The sequence below is a fragment of the Pelobates fuscus genome, chromosome 6 (genome assembly GCF_036172605.1).
Source record: "Pelobates fuscus isolate aPelFus1 chromosome 6, aPelFus1.pri, whole genome shotgun sequence".
Taxonomy (NCBI): domain Eukaryota; kingdom Metazoa; phylum Chordata; class Amphibia; order Anura; family Pelobatidae; genus Pelobates; species Pelobates fuscus.
The window spans coordinates 175,146,305-175,162,246 of NC_086322.1; the positions used below are offsets into that span (position 1 = coordinate 175,146,305).

The 15,942-nt window shown below is 39.0% G+C and overlaps 1 protein-coding gene across 5 annotated transcripts in view; it reads left to right on the forward strand.

Moving 5' to 3' along the window:
• Window positions 1–15,942, forward strand: part of DCLK2 (doublecortin like kinase 2) — a 107,423-nt gene that overhangs the window by 79,721 nt on the left and 11,760 nt on the right. For all 5 annotated transcript variants that reach the window (XR_010091257.1, XM_063458496.1, XM_063458497.1 and 2 more), the window contains 5 exons: window positions 162–281; window positions 4,196–4,342; window positions 6,700–6,833; window positions 7,555–7,632; window positions 13,612–13,708. Coding sequence is in view for 4 of the 5 variants with exons in the window: in XM_063458496.1 (XP_063314566.1) it covers window positions 162–281; window positions 4,196–4,342; window positions 6,700–6,833; window positions 7,555–7,632; window positions 13,612–13,708 (576 nt within the window). In the remaining variant the exon portion in view is untranslated. The remainder of the gene's footprint in view (window positions 1–161; window positions 282–4,195; window positions 4,343–6,699; window positions 6,834–7,554; window positions 7,633–13,611; window positions 13,709–15,942) is intronic.

Here is a 15,942-nt window from a genome sequence, read left to right on the forward strand (position 1 = left end):
TTAACAATGGATGCTGATGACTTTTTATTGTACTACATCACAAGTTGTTTAAGAAGTATTAAAGTATCTTATCTGGATTAAAATGCATCTTGAAAGTCTGCTTGTAGATATAATCTTTGTTTTTAGAATGGATTCATTCTAATCCCATACTCTTTAAACAGGAACATCTAATTGAAAATGAGGTTTCGATACTGCGCCAAGTTAAACATCCCAATATAATTATGCTTATAGAAGAGATGGACACCACAACAGAGCTTTTTCTGGTGATGGAATTAGTAAAGGTAAGAGGATTGTTCCAATTGTCTTTAATCATGTATGTACATTCTGTAGACACTATAATAAGATTATAGGATTCTAAACTGTATACAATAATTGCTTTTGAGAACCGTTATCAGAACCACGACCTTCTGACTGAACATCTCCTCTGAAGGGTGAAAAGGGCACTCAAATGATTCATGCCATTGTGGGCCTTTCCCTCATTTTAATAGTGTTTTAATGATTTCAGTATGTTAGAACTAGCAATCCTTTTCTGCACATAAAATAAAACTGCTGTATTGAAAGTTACGTTTTTTTTTAATTTCTCACAATTTTTTTTAGCTTTTCTTACATTTTATGGTGTCTGGCAATACACAGTCATTTCCTTATCCTTGTAAATTTGAGCGGAGTCTGTTATTAAATATTGGATAGCAGGGTCTAAAATTACCAGGGCCTCTACCTTTTAACCATTTGTGGTTTGTTTAACTTTTATATGCTTTGCATGACTGGAGTGCTCTAGTCCTAACCCTTGATTTACTGTTAAACTGTTTACTTTTAGTTTAACGGTGAGCTAGGTTCCCTGGCCTCCCTTACACTTCTGTCTTGGCTAACACTTCCTTATTAACTCAAGCGGTGAGGGGATGCAATGATAAGTTGAGCCTATTACAGGTGTGCATTGTTCACACAGCCATAGCAAACCTTATAAGCAATAGGTGTCAATGATGGGTTGAAAGATCTTTCGGCTCCTATCACTGTTCAGGCAACAAGGAAGTGTTAGCCAGAGCAGAAAAAGTGGTGCACTGGACTTCAGTTTACAGCAGTTTTCATTTTGGCAACTTACAATTTTGGAGATTTAGTCGACTAAAGCTAAAACAATTTACGGTAGATGGCTAAAATACAACTGAAACTAAAATGACTAAAACTAAATTGAATTTTGAAGCCAAAATGAACACTGATTCACAGTAAACACAAAGTAAATAGTTTACCAAGATAAAGTGGTTATGATGCAGAGAGTTCCTGTAATGTATCCAAATGGGCTGGAAATGGCAAACACCCTTCTCAAACAGCAAATGAATCTTGAAGGATCATACTATTTCTACATTTATGGGGGGGAGGGGGGGGAGTGAGTGAATGGATGCATTTTCCCTTATGCCTCTTTCTACTACATTAGAGATTGTTATAAAACATATTTAATAATGTTGAATATTGAAAAAGTTATTTTAGAAATATGGATACAAACGAAACATATGTAGTCAATCAAGTTTGGCATAAAAACATTTTGATTAATGGCCAATCATGTCACAAAAAAGGAGTCAAATGTTTCTTGACTCCATAATGGCAATCAGATTAATTCATGGATCAACAACCTGTTCACCTACATATTAATTATATCCTTAAATATTCTGTTTTTGTTTTTCTTTAAAAATCTATGCCATTTTTTAATATAAAAATAATTGTATAAAACATCATCTTTGGGTAGAGAGTTCTATATCTGTATGTTTAAACTATAAAGAACAATTTTTCCTCTGCTCCAACTTTGTTTTCCTAGTCTAAATGAAAACCTCATTCCTGCTGAACAGTATAGCACATACTAACCCTGATTTGTACTGACCCTGTATATATTTGTATCATATCCATTCTGACGCACTTTTTTTTTTCTGTATAAAGTATCACAGAATAGGACATTGTATACTGTCTAAATAAAATAAAAATGGTGTAAATGTATTTAATAATTTTTACGGTTGACAAGCATACTATAAACAACATTGCTTTGTGTTTGTATGTTTTCATACATATTTTTTTTATCTTCGAACAAAAATTGGTTGGTAGTGAAGAGTTTATGTTCCCCCTAACAGCCTGAAAATGTACATGGTTCCAGTGATAATGCTCAAGTACATATTGTTAATTGGATAGGAGCTATGAGTAATATATTAAAATGATCACAGGGATGTTTTCTTTGCTATTACAAAACATCTAAAGTACGACATCATAGCTTTGTTGCATGTGGTCAGTTATGCATTTACAGCTGTGAGATCTGTCCAATCAACTGAATTTGTGTATTCCAATCAAAGTGTAGAAAATGATCCAGAGAAATGAGATCCACCTAGCTAAATTTCGAGTGTCATAGCAAGGGGTCTGAATTCTTCTGCCAATGTGATATTTTAGTTTATTATGTTAAATAATATATATTCCTATATATTAAATAAATTTGCAAAGTTTTCAGATATCTAGATTTTGCTTTGTAATTATGGGGTATTGATGTGGGAAAAAATAAACATTTGTGGCAAAAGATACAGCAAATACGAAAGATAGGATAAGCGGTAGGAAATCCATTAATATAAACCGTGAAATAAGCTGCAAACTCTGATTGTAAGGAATACCCCCAACATCTTACAGAGTAAAACCAAAAACAGGTAAAAATTTAAAATGGTAATTTACTCACATTTACTAGAGCAGTAACACTACTCAAGAAATAGCACTTGGGTGGTATGATCACCACCAAGGATATAATGTTGAGTAGATTCAGCTGAAGGCAATCATTGCCAGGGATTTGATGTAGAGTAAATACTTCAGGAGTTTTAAATGTGCTAAAAAAAAAATGAAAATAATAAATGGTCTTGCACTAAAAATTGGTGTAAGCCAAATAAACTTTTTGGGGAAGAGCACGACAACAAGCTCCCATCCCAAAAAACACGGCCATGGGTGATAAGTCAACCCGTCTAAAGTTCTAATTTTCTACATCCCGTCAGGTCTGTTAGTCTGCCAGGGGGCATTCTCTCCATAATCCCAAAGTCCTCTCAAATTTTTTGTGGGTGCCTAGTATCCTAGCTGTGAGGTCATCCATAAGGTAGCTATCCTTTATTTCCCCAATCACCGCCGATCTGGGGGGGACTGTATATTTAGCCAATGTTGTGCTATAGCCAATGTAATTTTTTGGACCAGTTTTTGGCTATGTCTAAGCCAGTCCTCGATTGATCTGTTTAAGAGCTATATCCAGGGGTCGAGGGCAGGTGCTGTTTGGAAGACCTGTCCCAGTATTTCTCTGATCCCCCCCCAGGAGATTTCGATTTTGGGGCACTCCCACCACATATGTATATATGTGCCTCTAATGCCACAATTCCTCTAGCAGAGGTCCGATGGTGTCTTTTGCATACGATAAAGCTGTACTGGGGTGGTGTACCATCGGAATAGGGTTTTAAAAGACTGTTAAAATCTATTTTAACATCGAACATCTTTGCATATCTCTGATATATATCATGTCAACTGCCTTATGTAACAAGGGGCTTCAAGTATGCATGTATTATATAATTTAATTGTAGCAAACAAAAAAATCTAAAAATTTAAGGGGTCTGAATTCTTAGTGTGCACTTTATATACAATCTATGCAAAACTGTTTAAAATGTGACAACTACGTATATTAAAAATAATTAATGTGAACACTACATGATTGTTATTGTAATGATATCCTGAAGAAAGCATTCTAATTTGAACATCCACACTCATACAAAACTAGTCATTAATTCTGATAATTTGACTAACACTGTTACTATAGTATTGATGAAATTCTAAAAAAGATTGTGGCGCAAACACTGGGAACATTGGTTTCCTAGGTGACTGCTTAACATTTAGTTCTTTGTTTCAGAATTGATTTTATATTTATCTTTTTGCATAACTTCTGCCAGTTTATGAATACACTATGGAATGAATTCCATAGTGTATTCAAAATCTAATTGAAACCTATAGATTAAAATAGTCAAGCTTTGACTATATCGGACATGTAGAATTTTCCCAGATTTGCTATTTTTAGCCTATATTTTGCAATTTGAATTTTTAAATCACTACAGTTGTGATGTTTGATAAATGACATTGAAATATTCTTGTGGGTGGATCTGTAAATCATCGTATATTAACTCTTCCAAAACTACCTATTTATCTTTAGGGTGGAGACTTGTTTGATGCAATCACATCTTCAACCAAGTATACAGAACGAGATGCTAGCGCAATGGTGTACAATTTGGCAAGTGCTATGAAATATCTTCATAGCCTCTACATTGTCCACCGGGACATAAAGCCTGAGAACCTTCTGGTAAGTGACAATGAAGTGTGATACTAATGCATATTGTGTTGCAAAAACTAAAAGTGGCACGGATCTGTGACTGATGTGTTTAAACTATAAATCTGTTTGTATTGTTTTATTGCTTTATCATGTTACATGTTTTTAACTTTATAAAAGATGGCTTTCTAAAAGATTAAGAGACCTGCTCATAATGTTCCAAAAGCTGAAAGGAACACATTGTACATTTGTCAAACATATTTCCTCAATTAAAAAAAAAATAAAGTTTTGATTATTTACTATATTAGAAATCCACTCTAACCATAATCTTTATATATGGGGGGTTGGAACAGTGGTTTTAAATTTTTATTTATTTATTTTAAATAGTTTACATTATCTTGGTGATTCTTCAATTATTAAATTAACTCCGTGACCCACTCTTTGAGAGTGATCTTATTTGGATGAAAATCGTTTTTCAAAGCACATTTATCAGACTCTTCCCAGTATCAGACGGTTGCCACTAGAGAACTTTATCGGACTGTGGCTGGTGCTCTCAACTATGAATAATGTCCAAAGTTGGCATGCTAATGTAGGAGTATGAACTTCTGCTTTAGCATATCTATGGTGGTTATGGTGCTTGTAGTGTTTGTTTAACTGAAAACAAAACTGATTTGTTACACAATTGTCATATTTCTAACTTAATGTATGGAGATGTTACATGCTGTTGACTGTATAATGGCCATTAACGCTTCTACCCTATACTTTTTATAATTATTTCTCCCAATATTTAAAATTAACAAAGAGAGACACTTTTAGGAGGGTGGGGTTCTTTTATTATGTCTATTGACAATTGATGTAACTAAAATGTAATTTATAACAAGAACAATATATTTACCAGTGGAGACTCCTCAATAGGGGCACTTGGGACAACATCCTACCAGTTTTTATGTGGGGGGAAAAAAAGTTTATTTGCAGTAGTTTAGAAACATAAAGATTTTTTTTTTTTTTCTGGAGGGCAGGGTGGCAAGCAAAAAAAAATATGGGGAAAAAAAAGCATGCCTCTTTAATTCTGTAATAGGTTTCAGTACTGAATGGCCCGATGGAAATTTTGGATGTGGCCTCCCAGGTGTCTTCCATTCCTCTCTATCCAGGACATGTAATATTTTTTCAACAGGTAAAGATATGGTAAATATATTTACCTAGGACCTGAAAAGATGATGGTACATAGTTGTGTAATAAACACCTTTTCATAATTTCCCTGAAGGCATAAGGTGTCAAACTATGTTCTGTTAGTACATACTGCCCATGCCATATCTGCTTTCCCAGCTGGAGGTACCTGAAATTGTCTCCTCCGGTGATGTGTCCCCTTGCACCTCATCCTTCTTGTAAAAGTCCTGAAACCTCTGGATAACAACTTCATCTACGTCAACATCTCCAGTGAATTTATGTTTAAGGTGCATTGTTTTTCTTTTTTGGTCCCTCCCACCAGATTCTGGACAGTATATGTAATGGCCTCTCCAGTTAGATTTAATTTGTGTGTGTTTTATTTTAATAAAAACGTTCTTGTCAACTCACCACGACTCAGTTGTAGAGATAGGCAAATAAATAATTGACATCACTAGTAATTTAATTGTAATGAATTAAATGTACATGTCTTTGGTCCAAGTAATTTTTGCCCAGTACTGGCACTTGGCCTCCTCCTATGCTTATGTCAATGAAAAAGCCTCCATAATGTCTCTATCTATTAATTTCAATACATAGCAGATGCAAAGCAATATAGTCCAATAGACGTTTTGCAGTCTTCTACTCTGTGCCCAACATGCACAGAAGCTTGCGTGACTAGCATCTGACAGGAACGTTTGATGGGCATTTGGCTAAATGGAAAACGCCTGAACTAAATTGACAGTTTGTAAGAAGATAACTAGTGTTGGTTTTAAATAGGCACAAATCCTGTTTTAGAAAAAGCCTAAATGGATAATTTAAAACATAAGCTTGGTATTATACCCACTGATTAGCATTTTGGGGGATATAATAAGGATTTTGTGAGCATCATTTTAATGATGCTAAGCTGAATGTAGAGGCGATCTCCAGAGTTAGCCTTCTTAGGAGAATCTTCTAATCCTGTCTCGTGAGCAAATTAAAATGCTACATTGAACTGGTTAATCCATTGTGGGCTATCTACCCGCATTCCCATACGCATGCAACTATTTTGTTTTTAATCTACTGAAAATGCTTTTATATAATGTGCTGACCTGATTAATTTGAAAGGCATTTGTTTCAACAATAAGAAAACCTCTTCTTAGCAACACATTTCAATCACTGTAACAAAATGATTTACACCTTATATTAAATGTTTGTTCATTGCACATTATTTTTATTATTGTTTTTAGGTTTGTGAATATCCTGACAAAACTAAATCTCTAAAGCTTGGTGATTTTGGATTGGCTACTATAGTTGATGGTCCATTGTACACGGTCTGTGGTACACCAACCTATGTTGCTCCGGAGATCATTGCTGAAACTGGGTAAGAGCTGTCTTTCACTTCTGGGCTATTCTAAAGTGGTGTAATAAGTCTCTTTTCAAACCAAACAAAATATGTTAATTAAATATGCTTTTAAATTACTGATGGAAAAAAAAAATGTTTAAATACAACTCCAGATCTGTAATACTGGGACTTCGCCCCTTGTTTATTCCTGGCTATTTTTCCCATACAAAATTGAGAGAAAACTGAATAATTTGAATCAATTATACATTGAATTATAGTAATGGTATATAATTGAGCATTCTTAAAAATTATGAGGTGCTTTCATTTAGAGCACAGCTCCACTTTTTAAATGATGCCTGAGAAAAGCTTATTATTTACCAAAATCTTCACAGATGCAATAGTGTACACATAAATAGGGCAGAGAATTTACAATTGTTGATGGTGATTTTTTTTTTTTTTTGTCATGGGCTAGCTACGCGAAGTGCACATGTAATTAAGGCTGTTTCAGACTGCCTAATGTTCTAACTTTATAAAGGGGGGACCAAATTAATAATGACTAGTAGGGCATTTAAAATTTAGGATATGATTAAAAAAACAAAAGTGTTGTAGTAACAAATAAAAGATAATTTCTGCTTTCCAGGGCAGTGGTTCTTACATACAGATCTTTACAGATGTGATTGAATTCTAATTTTCTAATATCTATTTTAAATAGAAAAAGTGAAAGACCTGTTTTGCTTTGATTTTTTTTTTTTTTTTTAAGGTATGGTCTAAAGGTTGACATATGGGCAGCTGGAGTGATCACGTATATTCTGCTTTGTGGTTTCCCACCTTTTCGCAGGTAAAATCTCAAGATTAGGTGTAAATTTCCTAAACACTTCATGCACGGTGTCATAGATCATAAATAAATTGTTTGTAGAAACATGTTAGAGAAAAATACACTTCTCTATGAGCATGGCAAGACCTATTCTCCTGGAACATTACCACATTGTGTTATGTTATAATCTGAAATGGATTATTTGGTGGGGGGTTACCATTTGATTTATACAATGCACCAAACAAACTATTCCCAACGCTGTAGTGTCCTGCTACCTATCTAGGTGTCTCTCCCCCGCCATGTGAGGGTATGAAAAGTATTACTTGCCTTTTAGCCCATGCTGTGCTGCTCTTCTCTCTCGCTGTTATGAGATGAAGTGGTGTTTTTAGTGTCACTTTAATCAGTATTGTGAAACAGATATTTTTTGTTTGTTCTCAAAGCATGAAGCAGTGATGTGTTTTATGTAAAGAAGTGTTAGATTTTAGATGGATACACCATTAAATAAAAATGAAGGTCTTTGCAATCATCAAACAGTCAGTTGCTGTAATCACTAGATTGTGAGGGCTTGTACTTTAAAGTAGTTTTGCTGTATAGGTCATGTCCCTGCAGCCTCACTGCTCAATTCTCTGCCAATTAGGAGTTAAATCACTTTATGAACCCTAGTCACACCTCCCAGCATGTGACTTACACCGCCTTCCTACACATCCTGTAAAGAGTCATCTAAAGTTTATCCTTCCTTTATTGCAAGTTCTGTTTATTTAGATCGTCTTATCCCCTGCTATGTTAATAGCTTGCTAGACCCTGCAAGAGCCTCCTGTATGTGATTAAAAATCAATTTACAGAGAAAGAGATACAATTGTTCACTTTCTGATTGAAAGTGAAACCAGTTTTTTTTTTCATGCAGGCTGTGTCAATTCCCAGATTTTACTATTAATATGACGTAAAGTCATGATTTTATTAAAGACACAGAGGCGAGTATTATGCATATCTCTTTCTATATTACTCTCAGCAGCAAAGATAGAGAAATATAAATATATCAAAATGAAAGAAAAAAACTGTATAGGCACACAGGCAACCAATCACATAACAGAGGAAGTGACTATAAAAGGCCTGTGTCTCCCACAATCCCCCTCTTTCTTGCGAACCGAAGACCAGGAAACATGAACCGACATCACACACCGGTAAGAACAGGAAACAGCAACAAACTGAACTTCAAGCTACAAAAGAGAGAAATATGGTAAAATCCAAACTCCAAACTGAAACTCACCAAATCAAATTCGTCAGGAGCAGTCTAGGAACTCAAACCTAGAATATAGAAAATTACCATTAGTACCAAAGCATAGAAACTTGAAACCTCATCCGTAAATATACACAATAGATATATACAATAAACAGACTGGATTGCAACATACCTGAAAGTCCAACAGCATCTCATCCCAAAACCCAACACCGGGAGGGTGGGTGGGAATAATACTCGCCTCCGTGTCTTTAATAAAATCATGACTTTACGTCATGTTAATAGTAAAATCTGGGAATTTTATTAAAGACACGGAGGCTCCTATTATGCAAGTTCAAAGCTGAGCCACCATATGAGATGCAATGTGATCAATCGGCCTGAAATAGAAAATTACGAAACTGGATTCTTGCCACCGGACAACAGTCCGTAAGGTATCCTCCAAACGACAACCGCCCTCCGAGGCCTTGGACATCATACCTCCATGTATCAAGTGGGATGTAACAAATGACATGTCGATACCAGCCAACAAGGCAGTCATTAAACCCATCACGCCAATGAAGGAGTGGACACCGGTAGGTGGGGAGCGTGGAAGGAAAAGAACAAAGTGCACGATCCGGAGAACGTAGTGGCTGCGTAACCTCCAGGTAAGTCTTCATACACTCCATCGGCCATAGTGTCAAAAATTTCCTGAACGTAGGGTAAAAATTCCAGCTCCAGGTGGCCTAGCAAGGTGAATCCTCTACATAGATGACCTACGAAGGATGTCGACCGACTAGGAAATTCCCAAAATCCAATGTCGAGAGTTAGACACGGAAACCTGTTAGTCTCACGCATCAACCGGACCACACTTGTCATGATGACCTGAGGCCGATCGATTACCCGGCGTCCATGTGATACAGAGGAGATGGGGAGTTGATCACGGAACATCCAAGATAATCCAAGCACCCCGAAAGGAGTTGCGTCATCCGGTGTAGATGGCCTTGGTCCACTAAGCATGTTCCCATTCGCTCTAGAAGGGCTCTGAATGCTTGGAATCAAACCTGGGCAAACTATCGCCATTCTCAGTAATCGAGGAAACCATGGGCGCGACCTCCGCAGAGTAGCAACCAACACCAACGCAACCTAGTGCTGGGCCAATTGCAAGAGCCTGCGAGCAACCAAGTCGAATGGAGGGAAGGCATACATCCAAGTATCTGGTCAATCCTGAATGAACGAGTCAATCGCTACAGTCGATAGGTACCATCCTCCAGCCGTAAAACTTCGGCAACTAGGTGTTAAGGCAAGATGCCAACAGATCCACCTCGAACAGCTTCCACAACCGTTCCAAACCTGGAAAAATGCCAAAGCGTGTAAGCGCCAGTCTCCAGAATCTCTTGAATAATCGTGAATTCCAATCGGCCCTAGAAGTGTCCAGGCCTGGAATGTGTTCTGCTGTCACCGGGACGTTGTGAAGACAAAATTGCCAGAGGTCCTATGCCACGATTAGCCAGGTGCGCGGCTTCGTGCCCCCTAGATGGTCGATGGAACTGATCGCTGACATATAGTCCACCCAGCTGTTCGCGCGACCGGGGCAACACTGCGAAAAGCAAAAGGCTCCCGCCAAGAGTTACATGCAGTCGATGTGCAACAACTTCTCAAACTCGGACCACTTGACTCTAGAAGAAAAGGTTCATGGCTCACAGAGGTTCCTGCTGAGCCAGGCCCCCTACGTCGGATCAATCTCTTTCTGGAGCCGTAGTCCAACTTCGCCTTTCCACATAAGAGTGACCCGGACAGAGAAAGGAATCCTTCTGACTTGAAGGGGTCGAAAGGAAGGCGGTCCTAGAGATGTAGCCTGGATAGAAGCCGCAGGCAGGTCGAGTACCCTCACTAAACGCCTGATCTTCAGGTCCACTGCTCCAAGAGTCCATATCACTACGTTCGTCATGGCTTTCATCCTGGAGCCAGGGAGGAACATGAACTGTCTGATAAAATTCCACTGTGAAACCCAAGAAACTTCACCGCCTGTGAGGGATACAGAAACTGACTTTCCCAAGTGCTTAAAAAAAACAAAAACCCAAAATCTGAAGCACCGTAATCGGCTAGTTGACAAGCAACCGTTAGTGGTACCCTGACAGGGACATGACCAAGATATAGTCTAGGTAGATATTCAGACGGATACCCCTAGAAACCGATGAGAGACCGAACAGTAGCCATTGAAAACTTTGAACGGTTGCTTCTCCAGGCAAAGAAACTGAGAAAAAAATCCTTTGATTCCTTGTTTATAGGAACCGTGACGTGATGGGCCTTCAGTTCTAGATTGGCCAACCAATCTGATGTCTGGAGATGATCCCGGAGGCAGTGGATGCCCATCATATGGCAGTGTAGGTACCAAGGGAAAAACAGAGGTCAGGGAAGTAGCGCGGGGTGAAACCCTCCTCCCTGCTAAGGTACCAAGATTAGGCTGACCTGAAGCTCGGTAATCCCACGGCAACTCTCGGATCGCCCCTAAGGGGAACCATCCTACCATAACCTCAAATTCCTTCTCCTCACTCCGGTCGGTGACTGACCTCTTATCACGGGAATTAGCCCGTATTCATAGTCTGGTCTTTTATGCCCGACCAGAGGCTCATTTGCACGGTGGGAGCGCGCCATCTTTGACCGCCTCAGCGAGTCTGTCATAACAGGCAGGGCCTGCATCAAGGAGTGGGAGATGAGGAGATAAGCCTCTGCAGTAGCCTTAAGGGCCCCGGGCGAGGCAGGGCAGAAGGGGGGGGGAGCCCATACCCAGTAGAGCAGGGCTAGCTGCAGGAGGCACTAAGGGAGCTTGCCTCAAAAAAAACTGGGAAAGCGAAGACGACTCCGTTCCCAGGGCTGAGGTAAAAAAGCTCTTTGGCATGGAATATGCTATATTGGAGACTAGTAAGGCCTGACAAACTTCCCTGAGGTCACAGTCTCCCCAGTTGCATCTGAGGAAAATCATCAGAACGGCCCTCAGGCCCATCACCCTCAGCCTGCAGAGCAAGATGGGTTAACATAGAAAAGATAAAAAAGTAATGCCTGTTTGACAAAGCAGACTTGCAAGCCTGTAATAACCCATATAGGTCTAAAGGAGAATATGTAATAAATTTTAAACAAATAAAATAAACAGTCAGAAATACATTGTAAAATCAGATCTCACTTGCAAGTAAAGTTAACTTTGCAAATTAAAACCCCATGTGATCTGGACACACATATGCCTTTTACTATATCACTTATAGATGGCAAAGCACAAACTCTAGGAGCTTGAGAAAAATATAAAATGCATTCTATGCACAACAAGAAAAAATAAATAAGAAAACATAAGTATGTGTACCTAGCAAGACAGGGTTGAGTAACCCACAGGAGAGAAAAAGGTTAATAGGCATAAAAATAATAGCAACACAGAAGACCTGAACGGTGGTGTGCCCAGGAAAAGACTCAGAGGCTGGCAGGAGGAGGAGGGACGGGCAAGGGGAGAGGGAACCCTGCAAGCTCGCGGCAAAAACTCTGGTCCAAGATGGCCACCGCACGAGGTATGGAGGAGCACCTCATGGAGAGCAAACAGCAGGGGAAGGTCGCGTGCACACTACCCACGCGGCCGACCCATCTGCATCAGGAAGCCACCGCTGAAATGACATGGCCACCCACAGGAGGCCACCCACGACCCGAGGAGAGGGGCAGGGGAGGGGAAAATCGGCAGGGAAAAGGCTCGACCGGTTGGGAGGGGAGAATCCCAACGGGGCACACCACACAGGCACAGGATAGGGCAACAAGTCAAGTAATAGCCCCAAACAGCACAGTAAAATATATGCAATAAAATATATAATATATATACAATAGCCAGCACAGCAGAGCAAGTGAGTACTTATCTGGTCTGAGAGCAGCAAAGAAAGAGGGGGATTGTGGGAGACACAGGCCTTTTATAGTCACTTCCTCTGTTATGTGATTGGTTGCCTGTGTGCCTATACAGTTTTTTCTTTAATTTTGATATATTTATATTTCTCTATCTTTGCTGCTGAGAGTAATAAAGAAAGAGATATGCATAATAGGAGCCTCCGTGTTTTTAATAAAATCTGAATCAGGGGAGGTGTGATAAGGGCTGCATAAACAGAAAGTGATTTAACTCCTAAATGGCAGTGAATTGAGCAGTGACACCTGAGAAGCACAATCTATACACTAAAACTGCTTCATTAAGCTAAAGTTGTTTAGGTGACTATAGTGTTTCTTTAACCCCAAAATAACAATCATCATCAAATCCTGGTCCCCAGAGTCCTTATGCCAGCATGGAGCATCATGCTTTAAGATTTTTGTGCCAAAGTATATATCCTACTCGGTGAATGATAGAACATTGTATAGAGATGGTAATGATTAAATAGTAATGACAGCACAGCGTAAACTGGCATTGGCCCCTTAGACGGTTAAGCTGGGACACAAACTTATTTTCAAGCACACAAATTATTTTCTCTAAAGACATATTCTGTGCCAAACTGTTATCTCCATGCAAACCACAAATGTACACTATTAAGAAAGAGAGTAAATATACTGACCATTTATAAATGGGCAACAGTAATCTACAATGTCAGCCAGAGCAAACACTTTATAGAGATTGCTGTCCTGATTTGAAACAAACTCCAGTAACTTTTATAATTTCCTGCAACACATGATTGCGGTTTAGATATAATGCTTGTGATTATTACTAATGATTACTATTCTGTTACCAAGTAGAACCCGCGTGACTATTCTATTACCATGTGCTTCTTTCAAAGTGAGAATAATCTGCAGGAAGACTTGTTTGATCAAATTTTGATTGGAAAGCTGGAATTTCCCACCCCATACTGGGACAACATCACCGACTCTGCCAAGGTTTGACTTTGGAAAGCTATATATGTGTTCATGTAGTTACAGCGAGAGTGTGTGTGTGTGTGTGTGAGACACTGTAATATGTAACTTAAAGAAGCAGAGCTCTGTGATTTGTTTTGTCAGTTCCTTTTGACATAAAACCACTTCCCAGTTCTATATCTTCAGTGGTAGAGTGAAAGATATGTCCAGAGGGGTAGTCCCTGATCTAACCCACGTGGAAAGTTATTTATGTCTCCTCTTTACATAGGTTAATTCCCTAATGTCTGGTGAGGACTGAGGAAACTTGCATAACATCAGATGCTTGGAGTCTGTACCAGCATGTTCCTCTGTTTGTATATGTACCTTGTTCGTGTCTTCACCCAGTTACTACTGCACGTGCAAACCTTACATGTTAGCCAACTGATGCACAAGCATCACTGTGTTAAATATGTTTATTAATGCAATATAGAACAGTGGTTGTTGAGTAATGTCAGGGGAAGGGAATGGAGTGTTGCTGATTTGATACAATTGCCTCTGACATTTTTAATTGGAGAAGCAGAGTTTGTGTATTGAGACATTTCCTGATGACCTTAAACAAATAGTTTTATCTTACTGTTCCTTGAGGTCACAAATGTTAAAGGTGAAACAAAAAGGAGCAGATTGAACCTGATGTGGTGAAGCATGTTGGACTTTTTTTTTTTTCTAAAGATATGTATTATTTGTGTTTACTTTTCCATAAAACTAAAATACCTGATCTGTAGACTCAATGGCCTGCATTATCTGAAGTTCGCCTATTAATATGATCTGACGTCTCTGACCTAAAGCAAACTGAGGCTTTGTGTGCGTGCAAGGCCCGAGGACACAAATATGGAAAAGGGCCAGCGGCTTGTCATTAACAATTACTTAACTAGCCTTTGGATTACAGCTTTATATCATAATATTGTGGGGGGGTTTTGTGTGTATGCAAATAACAAATATGAGGTACATGGAAATCCCATGAGATAAATAAGAAGAGGCATTAAGTGATTCTTTATCTAACGCAGTGTTGTAATAACTGCATTTGTAATGGTTTATTGCAGATTTTATTAAAGACATGGAGGCTCCTATTATGCATATCTCTTTCTTTATTACTCTCAGCAGCAAAGATAGAGAAATATAAATATATCAAAATGAAAGAAAAAAACTGTATAGGCACACAGGCAACCAATCACATAACAGAGGAAGTGACTATAAAAGGCCTGTGTCTCCCACAATCCCCCTCTTTCTTTGCTGCTCTCAGACCAGATAAGTACTCACTTGCTTTGCTGTGCTGGCTATTGTATATTTATTATATATTTTATTGCATATATTTTACTGTGCTGTTTGGGGCTTTTACTTGACTTGTTGCCCTATCCTGTGCCTGTGTGGTGTGCCCCGCTGGGATTCTCCTCTCCCAACCGGTCGAGCCTTTTCCCTGCCGATTTTCCCCTCCCCTGCCCCTCAGCGGTGGCTCCCTGATGCAGATGGGTCGGCCGCGTCGGTAGTGTGCACGCGACCTTCCCCTGCTGTTTGCTCTCCATGAGGTGCTCCTCCATACCTCGTGCGGCGGCCATCTTGGACCGGAGTTTTTGCCGCGATTTTACCGCGAGCTTGCAGGGTTCCCTTACCCGGCCCTCCTCCTCCTCCTCACCCTGCCAGCCTCGGAGTCTTTTCCTGGGCACACCACCGTTCAGATCTTCTGTTGCTATTATTTTTATGCCTATTAACCTTTGCCTATTAACCTTTTTTTCTCCTGTGGGTTACTCAACCCTGTCTTGCTAGGTACATACTTATTTATTTTTTCTTATTTATTTTTTCTTGTTGTGCATAGAATGCATTTTATATTTTTTCTCATGCTCCTAGAGTTTGTGCTTTGCCATCTATAAGTGATATAGTAAAATGCATATGTGTGTCCAGATCACATGGGATTTTAATTTGCAAAGTTAACTTTACTTGCAAGTGAGATCTGATTTTACAATGTATTTCTGACTGTTTATTTTATTTGTTTAAAATGTATTAAATATTCCCCTTTAGACCTATATGGGTTATTACAGGCTTGCATGTCTGCTTTGTCAAACAGGCATTACTTTTTTATCTTTTCTATGTTAACCCATCTTGCTCTGCAGGCGGAGGGCCATTCTGATGATTTTCCTCAGGTGCAACTGGGGAGACTGTGACCTCTGGGAAGTTTGTCAGTCCTTACTAGTCTTCAATATAGCATATTCCATGCCAAGGAGCTT